The 26,221-nt window shown below is 44.4% G+C and overlaps 1 protein-coding gene across 4 annotated transcripts in view; it reads right to left on the bottom strand.

The window, feature by feature from the left end:
• Positions 1-7,016: 7,016 nt before the first annotated feature.
• GUCY1A1 (guanylate cyclase 1 soluble subunit alpha 1) overlaps positions 7,017-26,221 on the bottom strand; it is a 94,292-nt gene continuing 75,087 nt past the window's right edge. For all 4 annotated transcript variants that reach the window (XM_029613953.1, XM_029613784.1, XM_029613866.1 and 1 more), the window contains 2 exons: positions 17,510-17,664; positions 7,017-7,929 (listed from right to left, as the gene is read on the bottom strand). In XM_029613953.1, coding sequence (XP_029469813.1) covers positions 7,734-7,929; positions 17,510-17,664 — 351 coding nt within the window. In that variant the 3' untranslated portion in view covers positions 7,017-7,733. The remainder of the gene's footprint in view (positions 7,930-17,509; positions 17,665-26,221) is intronic.

Here is a 26,221-nt window from a genome sequence, read left to right as displayed (position 1 = left end):
TACAAACTTAGGGGTAGATTTTATAATTTTGCGCGAGCGCGTACTTTTCTTCGCGCACCAGGCGTGAACAAACGTTTGCTGGATTTTATAAGATACACGCGTATCTTATAAAATCCAGGGTCGGCGCGCGCAAGGGGGTGCACATTTGTGCAACTTGCGCGCGCCGAGCCCAGCACGCGCTGCCTGTTCCCTCTGAGGCCGCTCCGAAATCGGAGCGGCCTCGGAGGGAACTTTCTTTCCAACCCCCCCCCCCCCCCCCCGCACCTTCCCCTCCCTTCCCCTACCTAACCCACCCCCCCCCCCCCCCCGCCCGGCCCTATCTAAACCCCCCCTACCTTTTGTTGCCAGATTTACACCTGCTAAAAGCAGACGTAAATCTGCGTGTGCCAGTGGGCTGCTGGCGTGCTATCACCCGACCCGGGGGCTGGTCCGGAGGCCTCGACCACGCCCCCAGGCCGGCGCCATGCCCCCCGGTCCCGCCCCGAACCGCCCCCTGACCCCGGACATGCACCCTGACACGCCACCTCCCCGCCCCTTTTACGAAGCCCCGGGACTTACGCGCGTCCCGGGGCTTGCGCGCGCTGCTGAGCCTATGCAAAATAGGCTCAGCGCGCGCAGGTGGGGTTTGGGGTAGGTTTTCGGGGGTGCATTCTAAAACCCCCTTGTGTTTTAGAATGCAGTCCAACTGACCAATCGAAGGCCTGCATTTTTTTTTCTTCCAGTGATTACACACATTGGGGTCTATGTTATTTAGTGAGATAAGGTTTTGCACTTATTGTATGATGTTGGTCCAACACATCTCGCAGTAGATCTGGCTTCTTTCATATTTTCATACCAGCAGCCAAGATAATATACTGTATGTAAAAAATAATTTTTCAAGTGGTAGTATGCACAATACTCTGCAAAAAGTGTTTTTATGCGATAAAACCCTATGCAACAGTTGCTAAATATGGCAGGACACCACATCCCTTTCTGAAAAGTATAAAAGATAAGCCTTTCCTACGGGAAATTTGTTAGTGCTGCGAGGAGGGTGAGCAGAGCATCTGGACTTAGTTAGGTAAAGAGCAATTTGATACTTAGAGAACTATAATTCAGCTGCTGAGAACTATAATTCAGCTGCTGCCTTGCTATTTGTCTTTCACTTATCTTTTTCCCATTTATTTGTCTCTTATGTGTCTGTCGGAGTGAAAATGTGCATGTAAGCATCTGTTTGCTAGTCTTAGTAGTCTGATAACTAAAATATGTTAATTCTACTGCAGGCATTAATATGCTTTAAATACGATAATGTGTGTTTTTCTGTTTTGTGCGATGCTGCTTGCATTATTTAGCACACTTTAGCACATTTGCCTGTTTTAATAGTAATGCAAACTTACAGGGTAATTTTCAAAGGAAAATGTAAATGTGATATACTATCATAGCAATTTTCAAAAGCCCATTTATCTGTGTTAAGTGCACTTAACACAGGTAAACTCTATTGACAATGCAATAGCCTATATTAAAGCAATTTTCAAAAGCCTTTCAAGAGGCTGCCTCTGTCCTATTAGCTGAGTTTCTGATTGAGACTCATTTATTTAACCCTTTCCAATCAGCATTTCAAGAAGGCTACGGGACAGATACTGTGGTGGAAACTGCCCATCTTCTCTCTTTCTCCAAACTCAATACTTGATCCTCTGACCCTATTCCCACCCAGTTCCTCAACTCTTATCTGACCTGCAGACATTCTTTCCATCTGTTGCATCCTGTCTATCACTCTGTTCCTGCTGCCTTCAAACATGTTGTGATCATACCATCTCCTTAAAAAACCCTCACTGGATCCAACCTGTCCTGCCAACTATCCTGCTAGCTCCCTTCTCTCTTGGGCCTCCAAACTACTTGAACATGTTGTTCACTGCCTCTGTCTTGACTTTCTTGCATCTCAAGCCATTCTTGATCCATTCCAGTCTGGTTTTCACCCTCTACATTCAACTGAAACAGCTCTCGCCAAAGTATCAAATGACTTGTTTATGGCTAAAGCCAAAGGCCTTTACTCAGTCCTTATTCTTCTTGACCTATCTGTGGCTTTTGTCCCTGTTGATCACCACCTACTCCTTGATACTCTGTCCTAACTTGGATTTCAGGACTGTGTCCTGATTGGGTTCTCTTCTTCCCTCTCTCATGACACTTTTAGGGTTTCCTCTGGCGGATCATTCCTTTACTGCCAGCCAGGACCAGTACTAGCTTTTTTGCTGCCCTGTGCGAAAAAATACTGGTAAACATACATTTTTTGAAATTAAATTCAGCAAAGACTAAAATTGTCAAAGTGATTAAACCAGAGGTTTTTCAAATGCATGCGTTCTCTTTTCCAGAAGTGACCAGCTATTTCTATTCAAAAACAGGCACATAATCTGTGAGCTGTGGCTGATGACAATTTAACACTGGGGCCTCAGATTCAACTATTGTTCGGGACCTGTTTTGTCCATTTGCGGTTGAATATGCAACTAAAGCCATTCCTGCATGGGAACAATTTGATTGTGATAGTCCACACCTTATTATTGTAATTCTCTATTTTTCGGCCATCTGAAGCAATACACCAAATAGCTTACACTGGGGCACACATTGTAACTGGTAGCGGCTTTAGGAAAGGATGTCCTAGGTGTTAAAAAAAAAATAAAAATGCACAATGGCTCCCAATTCAATTCCGCTTGCAATTAAAAACTGTATGTTTTTTAAATCTGTTCCAAGAATGGGAGCCAAATATTTGAGGGATTGACTTGTTAATTACAACCCTGATTGATAGCCTCACTCTTCACAGGATGCTTAACCAGATAAACTGCCACCGAGGCTTTCCCGGTGGTCAGTACCAGGAAATGTACCTTTTCATGTACAGCTTCATATTTCTAGAATCATGTGCTACTTGAAATCTGGGCATTGACCATCTACATTTTAGAAATTCTGTTAAGAATATTTTTATTTTCTCAGGCTTTTGAGTTTTGCTTTTTAAAGTTTAAAACTCTCTTTGAACTTTTAATAGGATAAACATTTCTCTGTCTATCTTTTTTTTTTATTCATGCTTTAGATTGCTATTTTTATGTCATTGCTTCTTATGGGATTTGCTGCTACTTCTAAATATTTTAATTATATTTTGTTTTTGGGATATGTCTTGTCCAGCACTCCTTATGAGCCATTATTTGATCACCAGTATGGCATTTTCTTATGTTCTTATGTTCATTCTGATGCTGTTGGATGTTGGCCTAAGGAGGAGGGGAGAAACCCTGCCCAATCTGAGTGTCCTCATCTTCCTGGGCCCACGGTAATCATTAAAATGACGGGCCTGTAGGCAGGCCTGCTAGTGAAGGGCCACGGCAAAGGGACGTGTTCATTTGCTGGTCCCTTTACCTGGCACTTGTGACATTATTCTTAATTGAGTCTGTTTTGCCTGGTCTTTATTATTTTTCCAAAATACCTAATTCAATTCCAGTCTGTCTGGGTCAAGGCAGATACAATCCTTTTTATGCTTCTCAATTTAAGTACTCAATTGCTGCTAGGACTTTAATTTATCCCAAATGTTTTCTAGTTATTTATCAGCATAATTTGCATTCTGTTAATCTATCTATTGGCCATATAAATGTTTTGTCTGTGAGGAAAAAATATGATTTCCTCCATCTAAAAGATGGTATATTTGACTTATTGTTTTTGACTGAAATTTGGCTATCCTCCTCTGATCTTCCATTATTGCCCTTACTTTGTTCCCTGAACTATTCATTTTTTCAGCAGACAAGAGAGAATAAGCGTGGTGGTGTATTGGTCTTATATAAGTCCATCTTAGCCTTACAAAAACACTATTACTATAGGACATGACTGTGAAAGTATTATTTTTAAAACTGATAGTTGGGTATTAACCCTACGATATTGTCCTCCTGAAATTCTTTGCAAAGATGTTTTACCTATTTCCGATTTTTATCTTTTTTTATTATTACTATCAAACAAAGTTTTAATGCTTGGGATTTCAATATACATTATGACTCTAAACCATGAGGTATTTTCCAGGAAGATGAAGCCTTGTTGACCTCTTTCCATTTAAAACAATACATTTTTACAGCAAACCATCAAGGAGGGCATACACTTGATCAGGTTCTGTTCTCTGATAGTTTTCCAATTTCATATGTAATTTCTAATCTAGAAATTGACCCGGTCGCATAGTTGGATCATTATTTGATCACCTTTAATTTTGCATATTGTGAGAGTACTGTGAAAAATCATCCAGAAAAAAGTATTTGAAAAACTCAAGGGCCTGTGGACCAAGATCTATTTCAGTCTGAATGATTGATAACCAAAGACAAAATAGATCATGAGTCCACTGATCGACTTGCTGAATCCTTTGACTTTCTCTTATGGGATATCAATGATAAAGTTGCCCCAGTTTAAGTAAGGATTCCTTACAAGTCCATTCCAGGGTACCTTGGTTCAACCAGATCTTGGTCCTCAGTAAGAGACTTATAAGAAAATAAGAAAGGAAATGGAGGAAATGTCGATCTGAATTAACACACGCAATACACTCAAGCCAGGAATAATTATAAAAGATTATTTGATACTGCGTGGAAAAATATTTCGGTTCCCGGCTTAAAAAATCATTAAATTGGCCACATGAACTTTCAGTATGGTAAAAAGAATTACTGATGGCCCAACAAATGTCTTGGTCAAGTTTGTCCTAAAGATTTTGCTTCCTTTCTAACTGACAAAGCCCAGACGTTGAGTTCCAATTTTACGAGCTCTTCTGTCTGTTCAATTAATGGTGGTAGTGTTCCTGAAATTGAGTTAAAGCCCTAGCTGAGCAAGTTGTTTTGTGGGAGACCTTCAAGGCGGTGGGCAAAATTGAGTTAGAAAAATACATGTTTCAGCTGAAGAACTCTTATTGCCTTTTAGATCCTTGCCCCTCCCTGGTATTGTACTTGCTTAGAGACAACTTTTTTGATATTTTGTCCTCGTTGTACTATCATTCATTGGTCAAGGACTGTATTCATTTAAATTTAAAAAGGGCCATTGTGTGTCTTGTTCTCAAATGAGAGCATTTATATAAAGACTTTCTTTTGCGTTATTGTCCAATTTCCAACATGAGTACATCAGGTAAGATTCTGGAAAAGATAGTTTATTCCCAATTTGCTAATTTTTTTAAAGTTCACAATATTCTTCACCCACATCAGTGTTATAGGTTTAGACAGAAACAGAGTACTGAAACATTATTGCTTTCTGTCATGAATTACTTGTTAAGTTAATTTGATCAAGGAAGGGCCGTAATTGGAGTATTTCTGGACATAACATCAGCCTTCAACACCATCTCTCATCGCATATTGTTAGATCGATTGAAGGAACTAGGGGTGGGAGGCACAGTTCATAGATTGTTTGAATCATACCTAAGTTCTCAAAAACAAAAGGTTATTTTTAATGGTCTCTCCTCAAAATGGTTTATGACCCCTATAGGAGTACCACAGGGTCATTGTCCGCAGCCCTTTACAATGTATATCTAATACAGAGTACAGAGGTAGCTTATAAACATTCAATCATGTTTCGAATGTATGCAGATGACATACAGTTGTATTTTTCTGTTACAATCTCCACATTGAATTTGGTTGCTGATGTTTTTCATGTTATAGATACTTGGATGTGCGAAAATCATCTGAAAATGAATGCTGAAAAAACTGAACTTATATGTTTTTCCAGACAGCTCCAGTATTTGCAGGAACAGAATATTAATTTATGATTATGGGTAGAGACCTCCCTTTTCAGTCTGTAGTTTGTAATCTGGGATTTCTTTTAGACTCGCAATTGACCTTTCGGCTCCAGGTCCATCATGTTTTACGGTTGGAATATTATAAATTACATCTGCTTAGACATTTAAAGTTCATTTTAGATAAAGATGATTTTCGGACAGTTATTCAAGCATTTGTAATTACTGTCCTTGATTATTGCAACGCACTTTACATTGGTCTTCCCGCTTCCATCATTCGACCCTTAAAAGTATTGCAGAATTCGGCTGCTTGGCTGATTTATGGAGGCCAAAGTTGGGACCATGTGTCCCACTGCTAATCCTTCTTCATTGGTTGCCCATTAGCAAACGTATCTAATTTAAAATATTAATACTTGTCTTTAAAGCTTTAAAAACAGAGGACCCTTTTTATTTGATAGCACTTTTAAACAGATACCTGCCACCTCGGAACCTACGATATTAGGAGAAATTATTATTACAGGTTCCCACTATTAAAGAGGCCCATTTAGCTGATAAAAGGAAGCATGCCTTTTATGTCATCGGTCCTTGGGTGTGGAATAGTTTTCCAGACTGGCTAAAAAGTATTGGTGATGTTCTAACTTTCCACAAGCAACTGAAAGCATTTTTGTTTGTTCAAAACTAATTTTATTTGAATATGGAAGGTAAATAATTCAATTTTAGACCTTATAAGCGATGAAAAGGAGTTGATTTGTACAATGCAGCTAGCAGAGACTGCAGTGTACAAATCAACTCCTCTTGTTAGACTTTTCATTGCTTATAAGGTCTACAATTTTAGTGATGTCAATTTTACAATGATTACCATTGAATGTGTTTGTAACACCCCCCTCCCCCAACCTCAACCCACCTCCCGACAACCCACCCTGATTCAAAGTGCCCCTCTACAGTGGTACCTACTTATAGAATATCAGACTGACTCTATATAGAGGTTTCTCTCTCTCTTTCCCCCTCCCTCCTCTCTCTCTCCCCCTTACCCCCCAAATTATTCAACTCCTACAGGGACAAACTACAACAGAGAAGATCAGGCAGGTAACGGTGGCAGTTTACAGGCCTGTCCACCATTTGTGCTTAGTAGACTGAAGGCCAGAAGTTTCACTTCAAGACATGGTACTATACTCATCTGGACAAAAAGGTCAAGTGATAGAGGAAAATCTATTGCACAGGGCAAGGAGCTGGCACCTATGATATCATTACCTCTACTCCATTGAGGTTATCTCTGCATATGAAACAAATGCATAATTTAAACAAAAAGCAATGGAGGACACATGAACACATTTATTGCTCGGGCATATATAATCAGGAGAATTACTTTCATAATACAGTGCAAAAATAGACTCCAATAGATGTATTGCTTGATTCCGACACAAGTTCTTTCTTTCCAATGGAATAAAGTTCAGGGCCATTCATGAGCACATAACCAAAATGTCAAACCACAGTAGTTACATTCAGTGATGCAATATCTTGTGAAAAGATTGTAACAAGTATAATACCTCTCAATTTGTAAAAGAAATTTATTGAAGACAACTGCATCTTAATAATCTTTGTATAATCAACTCATTATACCTCAAGTACCTGCATTGCTTGTACACTAAAGTCATGATACAATATATACCATGAAGCATCTGCAATGTGTCTAAAATATTGTATGCAGCGCAAGCAAATCTGAATCAGTCGATATGTAACACTTAATTTTCTATATTGTATAAAAATGTCCTTTATGTTGTACATTTTAGAAATGCAACCCAAATATTTGTTTTCGTAAGACTATATTCTCTTAATAAGACCAAAGAGTAGTTTTGTGATATAGCTCCTGAAATGTTAATACTGGCTTTCAGGTGTTATTTATCTACCAAGTACATTAAAGTGCTTTTATATGCTTCATATATTGTTTATTTTTCATTTGTACACGTAGAAAAGGCAACATATTTACAAAACAGTTTCCTAAATACAATATGTGATTGCAAAACCAACACTATCCTTTTGCCTTGCCCAAGAAATTTGCATTACCATCTTCAAAATCTTTCTTCTGAAACCACATCTTTGGATTTTTTCCTTGTTGGTAGGCATCTAGGAAGTAGCAAATCCCAGGAATTTCACATGGAAAATTTGGTGGGAGGTCCCCCCTGGATCTAGGTGTAAACCTGAAGCCTGGATAATCCTTCAACAGTCTACATAAAAAATGGAGAGGGAGGGAAGAAAGCATTATGACAGGCTTCAAGCAGAATTTCTTTATCACTATATTCCCCCCTTATGAAAATATGCAGACAGAGGCAGTTTCAATGTTCTTTTGTTTTACTACAGTTTTCAACAATCTTTACCTAGAAAGAACACATCCGACTTGCAGAACAAAAGAATCACATCTTATTTCACACTGTTGATGTTTATGCTTCTATGTCATCTAGTAGATCTAATGCATGTTTTACTTTTTTTTTAATGAACGTAAATCTTTGATTAAGGTCTATTTGTGCAATCCGGATATGGATACAAGCTTTTCCCCATTGACCATACAAGGTATGCGCGTGTAACTCTTCTCATTCCGAGTTTATAGACTACCCTTACCGTAAATATTTCACAAGTATCTTTGGCACTGGGGGCTGTGATTAGAATTCTTCTGTAAAACTGGCACCAGAGTACATTAGTCAAGAAGTGAGATATCAAAGCCTTTGCCAGGAAAAATATTTAGAAGTCTGGTGTTGAAAAAGTTTTATTTTCCTCTGTATCATGATATACCAGAAGATATATAAACATATATAAATATATCCATAGTGGCAAAATAAGTACAACATATTTTCTGTTCAGTTTGAAAGAATGCTTGGGGCATCTATCAATGTACATTTTGAAAAAGAAGTTGTGTCTCAAATTTTCCCAGAATCAGTCTTATTTTAGAGCAAGATGACTGTATGACTCTGCTTGCCAAGTGTCATCGTATAAGTTATTAATAAAATATCCAGTGCTTCCTGTTACAGCATTCCTGTATCAGGACACACTGGAGAAACTTTTTCCAAACTCAATCGCATGCAAGCAGACACAGGAATGTTTTCAGCTAAGGCATTCTGGGTAGCTGTGACTACAGGGTTCAGCTGAACGTAAATCTTTGGAAGTGAAAAAAAAAAAAAAAAGAAAGGAAATTAGCGTTTCAAGTATTTTAATATTAACAACTTTTCTTTAATTTCTTGGCAGGAAAATCCATACTAGGTAGAAGTTTTGTTTTTATCTAACTCCTGGTTATAGACGATCGATGGCAGAGTCTTGACACTGTATCCTGGAAACTCTACTGAATCATAGACAAATGCTCCAAACACTTCCCCTTTCCAGTAATTCTCATTATTCCTATATCACGATTCCTCATTTCATATAATCTAAGAATGAGCACAGGGAAGTTAAAAGACTTACTCAAGGCCATAGAGTGCATGCTGGATGGGGGGAGTGAGTGGGACTGAACTGTATTCACCAATTTCATAGCACCATGCTCTAAATACTCCCGCACACTGCCAGCTATTTCATGTTACAGATGGTCATAAAAGCAATTATATTAATAATCATAACTCAGTCTTTAATAATAAGAGCATAAGGCGTACCATGCTGGGTCAGACCAATAGTTTATTGAGCCAGGCATTCAGTCTTAAAACAGTGGCCATTCTGGATCACTTGGAGTAAAGAACAATACACAAACTTAAGGGGTCATTCACTAAGCTTTGATATTTTATCATGGGAGGGGCAAAATATCACAGGGGGAGAGTTCCCATATTTTACCTCCCAACAAGAAAGTCTCACGGCAGGCTGCCTGCAATATTTTTTTCTCGTGGAAAAATTTCGCAAGAATAAATATCGTGAGGAAAGTGTGACAAAGTGTGATGGCAGCTAGTTTCTCATGAGGCCCCTATCTTCTATAAGGGCCAGATTCAGCTAAAAATGCACCCCCCCCCCCCCGTGCAAAATATCCTTCGGGGGTCTGTGCAGATCCCCACACACCCTACACCATCTGTCAAGGCAGCTCTGAGGTAAAAAATAAGTGTTTAATGTCACATAGCAATGCCTCTCCCCCTTCCCAAAACTCCTCCACTTTAAAAAATATTCCCTTCCCCTTTTGAAAATATGCCCCCTAAGGGCTTTCTATTCCCTGGGTCCCCAGACCCTCACACTGATGTCTAATCTTTGGTTCCTTGTGTCTAGTAGCCCTTCCAACCCCTAGACCCTCCCCTGTCCTTAAATTAAATTTCTGGTGTCCAGGGCCGGTGTGTCCCAATAGGTAAACTAAGCGGTTGCCTAGGGCGCCAGTCATTAGGAGTTGGCAAAGAGCAGCCATATGGGGCCGCCAGTGGAGCTTATCCCACTCACGGCCAAGAGGAATGGAGACTCGATTGACTATGAGCAGAGCGCCATTGTTTGTGTATGTGGGTGAGTGAGAGGGATTGTGTGTGTACAAGTGAGCAATGGTGTTAGTGAGAGAGAGGGAGGGAGCCTGTGTAAGGGTGCGTGTCTGAATAAGACAAGGAACCTAAGTGTGTGTAAGAGAGGGGGCCTGTCTGAGTGAATGCGGTCGGTGCTGGATCCGGAGCCTAGATCGGGGTGGGGGGGGGGGAGAGGGCGAAAGGCAGAAAGTTTGCCTAGAGCACCTAATACCCTTGCTCTGGCCCTGCTGGTGTCATTTCCCCCCAGTCTAGCTCATTCCTGGACCCCCATACCTTTAGACGAAATCCCTGGTGTCTAGTGGGGCCTGGAGCGCCTTCTAGTTCCACATCCTTTGACTCCATTTTGAAAAATGGCACCTAAAGGCCTTTACCCTATCACGTGATACACATAAATACATACATACACACACATAGGGGCAGATTTTTAATCCTACGCGCACGGGATACATTTGTACGTGCTACCCGGTGCGCACAAATGTACACCCGATTTTATAACATGAACGTGCTGCTGCGCGCATGTTATAAAATCAGGGGTCGGCACGCGCAAGGGGCTGCACACTTGTGCACCTTGCGCGCGCCGAGCCCTAGGGGAGTCCCGATGGCTTTCCCTGTTCCCTCCAAGGCTGATATCGGAGCGGCCTTAGAGGGAACTTTTCTTTCGCTCCCCCGACCTTCCCCTCCCTTCCCCTATCTAACCCACCCCCCAGCCCTACCTAAATCCCCTCCCCCACCTTATTTTATTTTTTACGCCTGTCTCTTGCAGGCGTATCTTGTGTGCGCCAGCAGATGGCCGGCGCTCGAACCTCCGGCATGGCCACTGTGCCGGAGGACTTGGCACCGCACCCAGATCGGCGCCACGCCCATGACCCCGGCCCCTTCCCGCCCCTTTTTCAAAGCCCCGGGACATATGCGTGTCCTGGGGCTTGCGCGCGCCGCCGAGCCTATGCAAAATAGGCTGGCGTGCGCAGGGGCAGGTTTTCGGAGTTACACATGTAACCCTTTGAAAATCTACCTCATACTTTATATTATTACAATGCTTGATGGGAGATGAGTGTCTGAATGTTTAATTAAAATTAGAAATTTGCCTTCTCATTTATCCAGGATGGTAGAGAACTAAAGAGGAAGATTAAAACTGTTGACTCGGATGAGTAATATCCTACGATGTAGAAATTACTTACCTCATAAGTTCTTTTTCCTTAGTGTAGACAGATGGACTCAGGACCAATGGGTATAGTGTGCTCCTGACAGCAGCTGGAGACGGAGTCAGATTTCAATCTGACGTCAGCACTACATATACCCGTGCACGAGGCTTTGCTCGCCAGTTTTCTCCTCGAAAAGCAATTATGGATATATGTGTTTGGATAATTTTTTTGATTAATTTTGATAACTTAACTTGAGTAACTTGATTAACTTGAATTGGTTGACGTGGTTTCTAACTGGAGACCACCAGGACACTCAACCGAGAAGCGCCGACACCTGGTAATATGGGTGTCTGAACTAGAGATAAGGGTCGGCTTACCTGTACCTGTGTTGCACTTGGGGGGAGGCTCCCCTAAGGATTCTTGATTGTGAGGCAGCCATGGGCGGGGTGCTGAGTCCATCTGTCTACACTAAGGAAAATGAAATTATCAGGTAAGTAATTTCTACATTTCCTAGCGTGTAGCAGATGGACTCAGGACCAATGGGATGTACAAAACCTATTCCTGAACTGGGTGGGAGGCTGCCCATGGCCCATTTAGTACTGCCCTTGCAAATGCTTTGTCCTCCTTGGCCTGAACATCCAGGCGATAGAATCTTGAGAAGGTGTGGATGGAGGACCACGTTGCCACCCGACAGATCTCTGCGGGTGACAGCATCTTGGTTTCTGCCCAGGACACTGCCTGGGCCTTGACTTGTAGAGGTGCAGGCTTGCCTGCCTCTAAGTAGACCGCCTTGATTACTTCTTTCATCCAGTGGGCTATGGTTGCCCGTGAGGCCGCTTCTCCTTGCTTCTTCCCACTGTGAAGAACGAACAGATGGTCCGTCTTTCATACAGGTTCCGATCTTTTCAGGTATCGAACTAGGAGTCTGCCGACATTCAGATGGCGAAGAAGGCGTGAGTCTTCCAAGTTCTTATGCTCATCTGGGATGGCAGTGAGATGGTTTGGTTTAGATGGAAGTGAGAAACCACCTTTGGCAGGAAGGAGGGTACCGTGCATAGCTGTATGGATCTCGGCGTGAATCTGAGCAACAGCTCCCGGCATGATAGTGCTTGAAGTTCGGAGATTCGACGGGCTGAGCAGATTGCCACGAGGAACGCCGTCTTCAAGGTCAGGAGCCATAGGGACAAACCGCGAGTTGGTCTGAACGAAGCTCCCGCTAGGAAGTCTAACACTAGATTGAGCTTCCATTGGGGTATCGGCCACTTTAGGGGTGGCCGAATGTGCTTGACCTCTTTTAAGAAGTGGGAGACGTCTGGGTCGGCCACTAGGCTGGTGCCATCCACCCTGGGTCTGAAGCTGGCCACAGCAGCCAGCTGTACCTTGATTGAATTGAGGGACAACCCTTTGTTCACACCGTCCTGCAGAAATTCCAGGATCATGGGGATTTTGACTGTCCCTGTAAGGATGTCGCGGTCCTCACACTAGGCTTTGAATATTCTCCATACTCGTATATATGTTAAGGAGGTGGAGAACTTGCACGCTCGGAGCAGCATGTCAATCACTGGTCCTGAGTATCCACTCTTTTTCAGGTGAGACCTCTCAATGGCCAGACCATAAGCGAGAATCTCATTGGGTCTTCGTGGAGGATCGGTCCTTGCTGGAGTAGATTCCTGTGTGGAGGTAGGCGTAGAGGGTTTCCCGCCAGAAGTCTTTGCATGTCCGCATACCATGGTCTTCTTGGCCAGTCCGGGGCCACTAGAAGTACCAGCCCTCTATGGTGTTCTATCTTGCGGATGATTCCGCCCAGTAGTGGCCAAGGAGGGAAGGCATACAATAGGTCCTCCTGTGGCCAGGTCTGGATGAGGGCATCAATTCTCTGGGACAGCGGTTCCCGTCTTTGGCTGAAGAACTTGGGAACCCGGGTGTTGGACCCGTTTGCCAGAAGATCCATGTCTGGGGTTCTCCAGTGGTTTACTATCCGTTGGAAGGCTGCTGTAGACAGTGTCCATTCCCCTGGATCCAGACTCTGCTGAGGTAGTCTGCAGTGACGTTGTCTTTTCCCACGATGTGGGCAGCTGATATCCCCTGTAGGTTTGATTCTGCCCACGTTATTAGAGGCTCTATTTCCAGGGACACTGCTGGCTTCTGGTTCCCCCTGGCAGTTGATGTAAGCCACTGTTGGGGCGTTGTCCGACATGACTCTGACTGATTTGCCCCGGAGTCTGTGGTTGAACCGTAGGCGGGCTAGTCTGACTGGTCGGACTTCCAGTCGGTTTATGTTTCATGCCGACTCTTCTTTGTCCCATTGCCCTTGAGCCGTTAGCTCCTGGCAGTGGGCTCCCCATCCCCGCAGGCTCGCATCTGTGGTGAGCAAGGTCCATTCTGGTGGGGATGTTCCCTTGCTCAGATGGTCTTCTTATAGCCACCATTGTAGTAGTTTCCGAACCTTTGCAGGTAGCCGGAGGGGGTCGGAGTAGTTCTGAGACATCGGGTTCCACCGTGACAGCAGGGAATGTTGTAGGGGCTGCATATGGGCCCTTGCCCACAGGACGACTTCTATGGTTGATGCCATGAGTCCGAGGACTTGGAGATAGTCCCATGCCGTGGGGAGAGTGGAGTTCACCAATGTTCGTAGTTGTTCCATCAATCTCCTTCTCCTTGTAGGGGGAAGTGTCCATTCCCCTGGATCCAGGTGCATGGTGTCGAACCAGACTCCCAGGTACTCTAGGGATTGGGAGGGCTGCAGGTGGCTCTTGGGTGTGTTGACGACCCACCCGAGGTTCTGCAGTAGTTCCATGACTCTGGTGGTTGCTTGATGGCTTTCCTCTGGCAATTTCGCTCTGATCGGCCATTCGTCCAGGTATGGGTGCACGAGGATTCACCAAGATCATGGTGCTACTACCACCATAATCTTGGTGAATGTTCGGGGAGCCACAGCTAGCCCAAATGGTAGGGCCTGGAACTGATAGTGATGGCCCAATATCGCGAAGCGTAGGAAACGCTGATGGAGGCGATGGATCGGTATGTGGAGATAGGCTTCTGAGATATCTAGGGAGATCAGGAATTCTCCCAGTTGTACCGCCTTTATGACCGAACCCAGGATTTCCATGTGGAAGCGGGGTACCTTCAGGTAGCGATTGACGGTCTTGAGGTCCAGTATGGGCCGGAATGTTCTCTCTTTCTTGGGCATGATGATGTAGATGGAATAGTGCCCAGAATTTTGTTGGTGCGTGGGCACTGGTGTTATTGCCTTTAGGGCGAGTAGTTTTGACAGTGTGGTTTCCACTGCCTTCCTCGGAGGGGTCGTGGCATGGAGAAATCACAAACTTGTCCGGGGGGATACTGTGGAAGTCCAGGTAGTATCCCTCTCGGATGTTGGATAGGACCCAATTGTCCGACGTTATTTCGACCTATCTTTGGTAGAATAGGGCAAGCCTGCCTCCTATGATCTCTTCCTGTAGATGGGTCTGCTGATTCTCATTGCGTGTTGTGGCTGGGGCAGCTGACGGCCCGAGTGCAGGAGATCGCTCCTGGACACCCGCTGGACCACCAGGGACTTCTGGCAAGTCTTGTGGGGGACAGGAGGGTTAGTAGGAGCACAAGATGGCGCTGGCCATCCATTGCTCCTACCATGTGACAGGGCTGACCAATGGCACCGGTAGCTCCTGTGACATAGTAGGTCTTTTGGTTTACTCTTTCAGATAGTAGAAAGACTAGGGGGCACTCCATGAAGTTAGCATGGGGCACATTTAAAACTAATCGGAGAAAGTTCTTTTTTACTCAACGCTCAATTAAACTCTGGAATTTGTTGCCAGAGGATGTGGTTAGTGCAGTTAGTATAGCTGTGTTTAAAAAAGGATTGGATAAGTTCTTGGAGGAGAAGTCCATTACCTGCTATTAAGTTCACTTAGAGAATAGCCACTGCCATTAGCAATGGTAACATGGAACAGACTTAGTTTTTGGGTACTTGCCAGGTTCTTATGGCCTGGATTGGCCACTGTTGGAAACAGGATGCTGGGCTTGATGGACCCTTGGTCTGACCCAGTATGGCATTTTCTTATGTTCTTATCGGCGCCATTTTGATGAGCGGCAAGCCCGACAGCACGGAGGGAGAAATCGCTTGTGGGACCCCGCGGGACTACCAGGGATGTTAGTAAGTCTTGGGGAGGGATCGGGATGGTGGGGGGTTGTATTTAATGCATTATAGTAAATTGTAATGCTTGGGGTGGTTTTTTTTTAGCTTCGTTTTCCCGCGTCGTTTTTTGGGCCCGTTTCATTTTTCCCCGCTTAATTTGTTGTTCGTTTTTCCAAAAAACTAACCGAGGGAAAACGAACTTTACCCCGAAGCGTCCGACTCAAAAAATGACATGGTAGAAAAAAACGAAGCTCATCTCTAATCACCGCAGGAGAACGGGGCTCGTTTTGGAGGTACGTTTTTCTTTGTTTCTTCTTTAAATTTGGAGTTTGGTTTTCTAACGCTGTGCAAGCGAGTGTGAAGTCCCAAACTGCTATGGAGATGGAAAAAAACTGGAGAGCAAAGCCTCGTGCACGGCAATATGTAGTGCTGACGTCAGATTGAAATCTGACTCCATCTCCAACTGCTATCAGGAGCACACTATACCCACTGGTCCTAAGTCCATCTGCTACACGCTAGGAAATTGGTCATTGTGTAAATGATTGTGCAGGTCTGCATTCTTTAGTGATTCAAGCACCAATTTGCATAGAATGCAGAATCACTTATTAATTTCTTTAGCAACATATGCGGTAGTGTGCAGGCTAAAGAACCAGGGGGTTTGGAGGACATAGCTCTAGATTGGGGAACTGGTGGAGGAACTTGTAAAACTGGGCTGGATGTGCGACTTTTATAAAATTCCCTCACTTGCACGTCCCAAACCTGACTTAAGCTGCTGAATGTGTACAATTTTTAAATTAGGAACACACATACATGCATCAGGGCTATTTTAGAACATGTGCACGTATGTGCATGCAGGATATAAAATGGCTGTGTATCTGGCCATACACCCATATACACATGTATATGAGCACCCACACGCCCGTTTTAAAGTTACCGTCCCTATACTGTGCTTTACATGTATACTATACTCGTGTATGTGGGCTTTTGAAAATTGCTACAATATAAGCCAATGAATTGTCAAAAGGTTTTACCTACATTAAGTGCACTAAACGAGGGTAAATGGCTTTTGAAAATTACTACAAGAGTATGTTACATTTACATAGCAACATAGTAATGACGGCAAAAAAAGATCATATGGTTCATCCAGTCTGTCCAGCAAATTTCTTATGGTAGTAACTGCTGCTCCAGGCAAGAAACCTCCATGTTTCTGTTAAGGGTAGTAAGTGCCGTGCAGGTTACTACCAAATCTTATGTTAAGGGTAGTAATATTAGCAAACTAAGGCCTAGATTAATCCTTCCGCTATAAATATAGCGGAATGATGAGCTGCGGCCAGAAAAGGGGCAGGTGGGCGATAGTGTGCACCCGGCCACATCGTGGCAGTGCGTTTTCACCCGCTGCAGCTGCGCTACACACTATCGCCTCCTTAGCGCCGCTGGAAAAGGTGGTGTTATTTCCGGTGCTACTGTCGGGGATAACGTCTAAAACATTATCACCCGCAGCGCTACCGGAATCAAAATTTTTCTAACCCCTGCCTAAACCTCGCTCTAACCCCTCCCCTTTTCCTAATTTACATCGCGGTTTGATGAATGCCCCCCCACTAACCCAAGCAACTGTCAAACCCATAACAAAATTAGTGCTAGCGACATTTTTACAGGGCGAGCGGCCTTCTGAATAATTCACACAATGCCTGCTGCTTGAACATGCTTTGCTTTTGGACTAGGCCGTAGAAGCAGTCCTGTGCTTTACCCCTGTCTATGTTTCAGTAGCCTGGACCCTAAAAGTCAGGGCCCAGCGTTGGCTGTCTTCTGAATACAATTCCCGATTTTTCAAAGGAGTTACATGGGTAACTCCTTTGAAAATTCACCTTGGGAAAACATGACGAATGAAAAGATCAAGCAAGAAGCAGAGCTGAGCATTAAACTGAAGGGGAGAAGGCAGCAGAAATGCCTCCACCTGTTCCCCAGAGATCTCTGCAGTGCAGAACTGAAGATACACAGAAGAAAGAAAGCAACTGAAGAAAGCACACACAACTTTAGGTGGTTTAATCTGTGTATATACCTGTGAGTTGTTGGACTGACATTGATCTTCCGAGGCACACTGCAGGACTCAAACTTGTTGGCAAGAGTTACATTGTTTCCAAAAAGACAATAGCGTGGCATTTGAATGCCAACCACGCCAGCGAAGACAGAACCAGAATGCAGACCGATACGCATCTAAAAGAAAAGTGTTAAAAGAAAAAAAAAAAGTGTTAACGAGAGAAACGACATCTTTGATCACTTTTAGGTTAGTCCGATAAAAAGGTACCTTATCCTACATAGGATCCAGGATTCTCTGGGACCAAAACAGCTACTAAAACTCATTTCTAAATCTGACACTTCAATGAGTGCAGACACAAAACAATCTCCTAATTCTATACAGGAGTTCTGACGGCACAGCAAGCCACAAGAGTAATGTTAAAATAGATTAAAAAAAATGAAACCAGAACTCCACCAAACTACCACTTTATAAGCTGCAGGTTTTTTTCCTCTTAATTTTTATCTGACATTTATTAAGAAGTGCTTAATTTGAATACTCAGCTATGTCTGTACGTAGTATAATGCATAAATGTACAATTTAATAGGAATGTGCATTTGTTTTAAATTAAATTGTCTATTTCGTCGTGTTTTGGGAGCGCCCTGAAACGAAAAAAAAAAAAAAAATTGAAGAAATTTCATGGAATTTCCTATTTCGTGGATGTGCGATTTTATAACATGCGCACGCACATGGCAGGCACATGTTATAAAATGCCAGATCAGCACATGCAAGAGGGGGGGCAACTTTAGGAAATAACGTGCGGCGATGCATCGGGACCTTCCCCAGTTACCTTCTTAATTGGAGTGGACTGGGAGGGAACTTCCCAACCCCCTAGCCTAACCTCCCTTCCTCTATCCTGCCCTCCCCCTATCCTTATCCTAAGTAGCCCAAATTTTGTAGTTTTACCTTTTGCTCCTGCCTTGGAGCAGGAGCAAGTTGCACATGCCAGCACCCTGCCCCCTGGCACAGCACCAAATGGCTGCTGTGCCAGGCGCCTCTAGCCCTGCCCCCGACCGTCCCACCCCAGACAGCCCCTTTTTCAAGCCCCAGGACTTTCACACGTCCCGGGGTTTACATGCGAGGGTGAGCTGTTTGAAAATTGGCCTGGTGCGCATAAGTGCCCGGGATTTTATGCGCGCCGGGGTTTGAAAATCTACCCCTTAGTGTGCATTAACGGGAATTTGGTGCGCACTAACTAGATGTTAGTGCGCATTACGGCTGCTAGTGTGCACTACCTAGTATTGCGCCCGGTTGCAGGCGGCTGTGACCTTTGCTGCTCACCTCCTTTCTATATGCAGCTCCGAGTCTGGGGAGAATGGCGGCTTCTGCTTTCACATTCCGACCCTCATGGCATGCTCAGGATGGCGTGGGCGCTCCCAGCAGCCATCTTACATCTGGGTTCACCTAAGGCATGCACACGCACGCCTGCCCTCTTCTTAACCACGTCATGGCGGGAACCTCAAGGGAGTCCCCACTGCATGACGTCACCCGCCTACCATACTTAAAATCAGCTGACCTCTTCCTATATGAGTTAGCAAGGATTCCTTCCTGCTATTTCCGCCAAGCTGGGACTTTGTCTCTCTGAATGTCCTAGGTACCTGCTCCTCGGGGGCCTTGCTGCACTCAGGGCTATCCGCTCCTCGGAAAGCCATCTCTTTCTTTCTCATTTCAGTGAGTCCTGCATGGTTCCTGAACGACCCTCGCTGTTCCTCTACTGGACCTCCTTGGTACCTGATCTTCCATCTACGTCTACAGTACCGGTGTGAGTACAGAACCTGCTCTACTATTTTTGTGGCACAGATTCTCGGGTTATCCCACTTGCGGGCCACTACCAGATCCCCTCTGTCTTGTGTACGCCATTGGCTCCTAGCCTATCCCGCGCTGCAGACCACTATCGGAATTGCCAGCACAAGCTACGCCTAGAGAAGGTATTCACCGGACCACTCTGCAGTGTGGACTACAATCTGGACTGACTCCATTGATCCACTGCTCGGATCACCATCAGCTGTATAATAGATATTCCTCTGTTGTCCTTTACTGCTGAGACCTTGCCTGTTGTGGTAAGGGCCCACAGGGCTCCTCCCTGTGGGGCAGAGTCTCCACTCTCCACAACCCAAGGGCCTACAACCCAAGGGCCCACTTCTCGTTCAAAGACACACTGAACATAACAGATTGCTAATTCCATGGACCCGGCTCAGCTCTCAGCCTTGCAGACCATTCCTGGCCTGGCCCAACGGATCACCGAGCAACAGAGGTCTCTTGACACTTTGGCTACCGCCTTTAATCAGCTGAATTCCAGACTAAAGGATTCTTCTACTTCCAGTGAGAATACGTCACCCCCGGTGGATACCGGGTGAACTACAGTTCCTCTACCAGCCCCCCACACGTTTCACAGGAGACTCCCTGTTGTGTAGGGGCTTCCTCAATCAATGCTGTATGCACTTCGCTTTATAACCAGCTTACTTTCCTACTGCTACTACCAAGGTTACCTACATTTTGTCTCTGCTTGTGAGAGCACAATGATCCAATCCTAAATGACTTCCTGGGTTTCTGGCTCTCTTTGTTTTTGATGACCCCACTCGCCAGTCCATTGCCGGTTCAGCACTCCTGGATCTACAACAGGGAACTAAACCACTCACGGACTACGTGATTGAATTCAAGACCTTGTCTTCCGAACTCCTTTGGGATTCAGGTTGCCTAAGAGCTATATTTCTATGAGGACTTAACTCCCGCATTAAAGATGAGCTTGCTGCTCGGGAGTTACCTGATACCCTAAGCTCACTGATGGACCTTGCTGGGCGAGTTGACCACCGTATTCGTGAACGCTCGGCCGAGGTAAAACTTCTGAAAAAGCATGTATCCAGTAGCACCCGTTCACGGAATCTACTGCCCACTTCGGTCCAGGCTGAACCTAGCCCTGAAGAGGAAGATGAACCTATGCAATTAGGCCATAGTCATCTGACCGCCAAGGAAAGGTGCTTTCGTAAAAAGATGGGCCTGTGCATGTATTGCGGGAAGACCGGTCATGCAGTTCAAACCTGCCCTATCTATCCGGGAAACACGCAGATCTAGGATCCGCTGGAGGACTCTTCCTAGGTCTAACTGCTCCTTCTCCTCCACTGATTCTTCCTGTCTCCATCATCTCTGGGCCTCGTGAATTCACCACTCAAGCCTTGGTCGACTCGGGTGCAGGTGGGAACTTTATTCTCAAAAGATTAGTAGAACTCCTACGACTTCCTACTGAGCCAATGCCCACACCAATGCTCCTCTCATCTATCCACGGTGAGCCCTTGCCTGGAGAGGTTATGATCACCACACAGCCCGTTTGCCTCCATACGGGTTCCTTGCATACAGAGACCATCATGTTCCTGGTTCTTGAAAAGGCCATACATCCCATTGTTCTTGGCATATCCTGGCTACAAGATCATTCTCCACAATTTAATTGGTCATCTATGGAACTATCACAATGGGGCCCTGACTGCCATAAGAGATGCCTAAAAAAATTAACTCCATTACCATGTATGGCTACCACTCCCGCTCCCTCTGGTCTACTACCTCAATATGCTTCTTTTCAAGACGTATTCTCAAAATGAGCTGCAGATGTACTTCCACCACATAGATCTGTGCCATCAATTTAAAACCTAACTCAAAGCCACCCAGAGGAAGAGTTTATCCACTCTCCTTATCTGAAACTGAGGCCATGTCGGCTTATATCCAAGAGAATCTGCAGAAAGGGTTTATCCGACCCTCCAAATCTCCGGCAGGAGCTGGATTCTTTTTTGTAGGCAAGAAGGATGGATCTCTTCGCCCTTGTATTGACTACAGAGGTCTGAATGAGATCACCATCAAAGACCGGTACCCCTTACTGTTAATTTCAGAGCTATTTGATCGGTTCCAGGGGGCGAAGATTTTCACAAAATTGGATCTAAAAGGTGCCTACAATCTCGTTCGTATCCGACATGGGGATGAGTGAAAAACGGCCTTTAATACTTGCGATGGCCACTTCGAATATTTGGTAATGCCTTTTGGCCTCTGCAATGCCCCAGCCATATTTCAAAATATGATGAACGACATTTTACAGGACCTACTGTATAAGTGTGTGGTCGTTTACCTAGATGACATCTTCATCTATTCCCGTGATGTGCAAACTCACCAAACTAATGTTATTACTGTCTTACAGCGGCTTTGGGATAACCGCTTGTACACCAAGCTTGAGAAGTGTGCCTTCCATCAAGAGTCTGTTCCATTCCTTGGGTACATCGTGTCCAGTAAAGGTTTTCAGATGGATCCCCAGAAGACACGAAGCATACAAGATTGGCCTCAACCCACTGGCATTAAGGCTCTACGCCGCTTCCTTGGCATTACAAATTATTATCACACTTTTATCAAGGACTACTCATCTTGACTGTTCCCCTCACCGCTATAATTTATTTTATTTATTTTTTATTTATTGTTTTTGTTATACCGAGTTTCATGACAGGCATCACATCAACTCGGTTTACAATTAACAGAGTGTGTAAAGCATAACATAACGTAAAACAATGTTCTCAATAAGAACCTTGAACTTTAAATACAGTGAATCAGATAAAGGATGTGAGGAAGTTACAATAAATCAGGAAAATCAACTTGGAACTGGAAAAGGGGAGAGATTGTACAGAGCAATATTTACATTTTGGCCTATTAATGTAATAGGGTAGCATAGTGAGTAAATAAGAATATGTGAGTAACTGTGGCGATACATCACTATGAAACGGTACATAAATAACCAGATGCATAATACGACAATGGTATGATAAAAGCTCAGCAGGTATTGATGAGTGTCAATTTAAGGTTGGTTGATTTGTATTTGGTCCAGTTATTGAATAAGAGATTGTGCTATTTAATGGAGGTTTTATTCAAGGCTTGGAAATGCTTTTTTGAAAAGCCAAGTTTTTAGTCCTTTCCTAAATGTTAGAGAGCATGGCTCCTGTCTCAAATCTGGTGGGATAGAGTTCCAGAGAGTTGGACCTGCTGAAGAGAAGGCTCTGAGACTCAATGATTTATGTTGGTAGGTTTTGGCCTTTGGAATTTGTAGTGACTCTTTGTAGTATTCCCTGATGGGTCTGGCAGAAGTGTATTTTTTAAGAGGTATTTGTAGGTCGAGGTGCGTGTTTTGGTTGATAGTTTTGTATATGATGTTGATGGTTTTGTACATGATTCTATAGTGGATCGGTAGCCAGTGGAGGTTTTTGAGGATAGGTGAGATGTGGTCCATTTTCCTGGAGTTTGTAAGGACTCTGGCTGCAGAGTTCTGAACCATTTGTAGCGGTTTGGTATAGGAAGCTGGGAGGCCTAGTAGTAATGAGTTGCAATAATCTAATTTGGAAAAGATTATTGCTTGTAGTATTGTTCTAAAGTCCTGGGCGTGGAAGAGTGGTTTGATTCTTTTCAGAATATGTAATTTGTAGAAGCAGTCCTTGGTGGTTTGGTTAATGAATGGTTTGAGGTTGAGTCGATTGTCCAGGATGGCTCCTAAATCTCTTACGTGGGCTGTTTGAAGGAGTGTGGGTGGTTTTGGGAGTGTATTATTGTTTTCCGGTGATATGAGCAGGAATTCTGTTTTAGAAGCATTAAGTACAAGGTTTAGACTGGTGAGGAGGAGTTTAATTTCTGATAAGCAACTGTCCCAGTATTCCATTGTTTTTGATATAGATTCTTCTATGGGGATCACGATCTGTACGTCGTCTGCGAAAAGGAAGTGTTTCAGGCTTAGTTTTGTAAGAAGTTGACATAGTGGTAGGAGGTAGACATTGAATAGTGTGGGTGAAAGTGATGAACCCTGCAGCACCCCTCTATTGGAATGGTGGTATTGGGATTCTTTATTGTGAATTTTGACTCTATATCCTCTATTTTCTAGAAATGTTTTGAACCAGTTTAGTGTGGCACCTGTTAAACCAATGTTTGCCAGCTGTTTTAGAAGGAGGGTGTGGTTGACGGTGTCGAAGGCCGCCAAAAAGTCAAGAAGGATTAGTAAATATGCTTGGCCTTTATCAATTCCAGAAAGGAGGAAGTCCGTGAGTGAGAGTAGTAGCGTTTCAGTGCTTGCGGCTTTGCGAAAACCATATTGGTTTGGGGACAGAATACTGTGGTCCTCTAGGTAGTTGGATAGTTGGGTGTTTACCAATTTTTCCATGATTTTCGCTATGAATGGGAGGTTGGAAATAGGGCGGAAGTTGTTGGGATCACATGCATTTAGATTTGGTTTTTTTAACAGTGGCTTGATTGAGGCAGTTTTTAGGTCTTCAGGGTAAATACCATGTGATAGAGAGCAGTTTATGATATCTGCTAGGGTTTTTGCTATTGTGTCCGGGATGAGAAGGAGCATTTTGGAAGGGATTTGATCAAATGGGTGAGATGATGGTTTCATTCTTTTTAACACCGTTTGTATCTCTGTGATTGTGATGGGTTCGAAGTCAATAAGCTGTATCTCTTTGTTTTGGGGAAAGTATGTGTTATCTGGAGAAGTAGTGTTTGGAGTCAGCTGATTAAGGAGATCCGATATTTTTTTGTTGAAATGAAGAGCCAGTTCGTCTGCTTTAGTCTGGGCTTGTTCGGGTGGGATATCTGGAGAGATCGGTTTAGTGAGGCTTGAAACGAAAGCGAATAAAGCTTTTGAGTCAAAGCTGAGATGATGAATCTTCCGGGCATAGTAGTCTCTTTTGGTTTTCAACGTGGTACTTTTGTATAGATGGAGTGATCGTTTGTAGTCAGAGAGTGAGGCCGGTGAAGGGGCTTTACGCCATTTTCTTTCTTTTTGCCGAAGTAGTTGTTTGAGCTTTCGTAGTTCATCGTTAAACCAGGGTTGTCGTTTGGATGCATTGGAAGACCTTATTTTGGTTGTCAGTGGGCAGAGAGTGTTTGCAATAGAATTAGTTATTTTGGACCAAGATTGGAGGGCAGAGTTGGGTGTAGAGACATCAATGAGTGGTAGATCAGAGGTTAGAAGTTTGCTGAGGTGTTCTGAGGAGCAAGGTTTTCTGTATTGGAAAGAGGGTCTTGAGTTGAGGTTGGAGTCTGATCGAGATATAGAAAAGCTGGTGGAGATTAGAGAGTGATCTGACCATGGGACTTTTTTACAATTTTGTTGTTTTGTGAGAGAAATACTGGTGTTTGTAAAGAGGAGATCGAGCGTGTGGCCTGCTTTGTGAGTGGGGTTTGTTGATTTGTTGACTGAAACCCATCGCTGACAGTGAGGTGAGGAAAGCTTCACAGTTTGTTGAGAGGGGGACTTTGTCAACATATAAGTTAAAGTCGCCCAGGATTATAGCAGGGGAGTCAAGATTAAGATGTAAGGTTATGGTTTCAATAATAGGTGAGGGGTCTGACTCTAGTAAGCCTGGAGGGGCATAGACTAGAAGGATTTGGAGATGTTCTGATTTGAACAATCCTAGTTCTAGTTTGGTAGTTGTACTAATTGGGTGGTGTGTGAACCTTAAGGATTTTTTTGCAGCGAGGAAGATACCCCCTCCTCTTTTTTTTTGTCTTGGGATGGAGAAGAAATCGTAAGTCTGTGTTGGTAGTTGGTTAATAAGTGTGATGTCTGTGGATTTGAGCCATGTTTCTGTTATGGCGCAAAAATCTGGGGTTGTGTCCTGCAGTATGTCGTTGAGTATAAGAGTTTTGTTGGTGAGTGATTGGGCGTTGAATAGGATTATGGTAAATAGGGTGAGACCTAGGAACTGTGTTGTGGGGGAAATCATGATTGGGGTGAGTGATTTGTAGGTGCGTGGGCGGTAGTGCATTATTGTTGCTGGAGACTGGATGAGTGCTGCTGGCGACTGGATGAGTGCTGCTGGAGACTGAATGAGTGCTGATGGAGACGGGATGAGTGCTGCTGGAGACTGGATGAGTGCTGCTGGAGATAGGATGAGAGCTGCTGGAGACTGGGTGAGAGCTGCTGGAGACTGGATGAGTGCTGCTGAAGACTGGATGAGTGCTGCTGGGGATAGGATGAGTGCTGCTGGAGACTGGATGAGTGCTGCTGGAGTGCTGCTGGAGACTGGATGAGTGCTGCTGGAGACTGGATGAGTGCTGCTGGAGTGCTGCTGGAGACTGGATGAGTGCTGCTGGAGACTGGATGAGTGCTGCTGGGGATAGGATGAGTGCTGCTGGAGACTGGATGAGTGCTGCTGGAGTGCTGCTGGAGACTGGATGAGTGCTGCTGGAGACTGGATGAGTGCTGCTGGGGATAGGATGAGTGCTGCTGGAGACTGGATGAGTGCTGCTGGAGTGCTGCTGGAGACTGGATGAGTGCTGCTGGAGTGCTGCTGGAGACTGGATGAGTGCTGCTGGAGTGCTGATGGAGACTGGATGAGTGCTGCTGGGGATAGGATGAGTGCTGCTGGAGACTGGATGAGTGCTGCTGGAGTGCTGCTGGAGACTGGATGAGTGCTGCTGGAGACTGGATGAGTGCTGCTGGGGATAGGATGAGTGCTGCTGGAGACTGGATGAGTGCTGCTGGAGTGCTGCTGGAGACTGGATGAGTGCTGCTGGAGATTGAATTGGTGGATGAGTGGTCACTGAGTGAATGGATAGGGGAGAGTAGCGGCCCTGGCTCTGGGACGCTCCAAGGGGCGCGCTAAGGGGCAGGCCCCTTAGGTCGCGCTCCTTCGGGCGCGCGACGCCTCCGAGATGCGCCTGAGTTTAAAGGGTGCAGTA

This window comes from Rhinatrema bivittatum, chromosome 1, assembly GCF_901001135.1.
Source record: "Rhinatrema bivittatum chromosome 1, aRhiBiv1.1, whole genome shotgun sequence".
In the NCBI taxonomy this organism is placed as follows: Eukaryota; Metazoa; Chordata; class Amphibia; order Gymnophiona; family Rhinatrematidae; genus Rhinatrema; species Rhinatrema bivittatum.
Note: the sequence above shows the minus strand (reverse complement) of the source record. Positions and strands in the feature narration are given on the sequence as shown.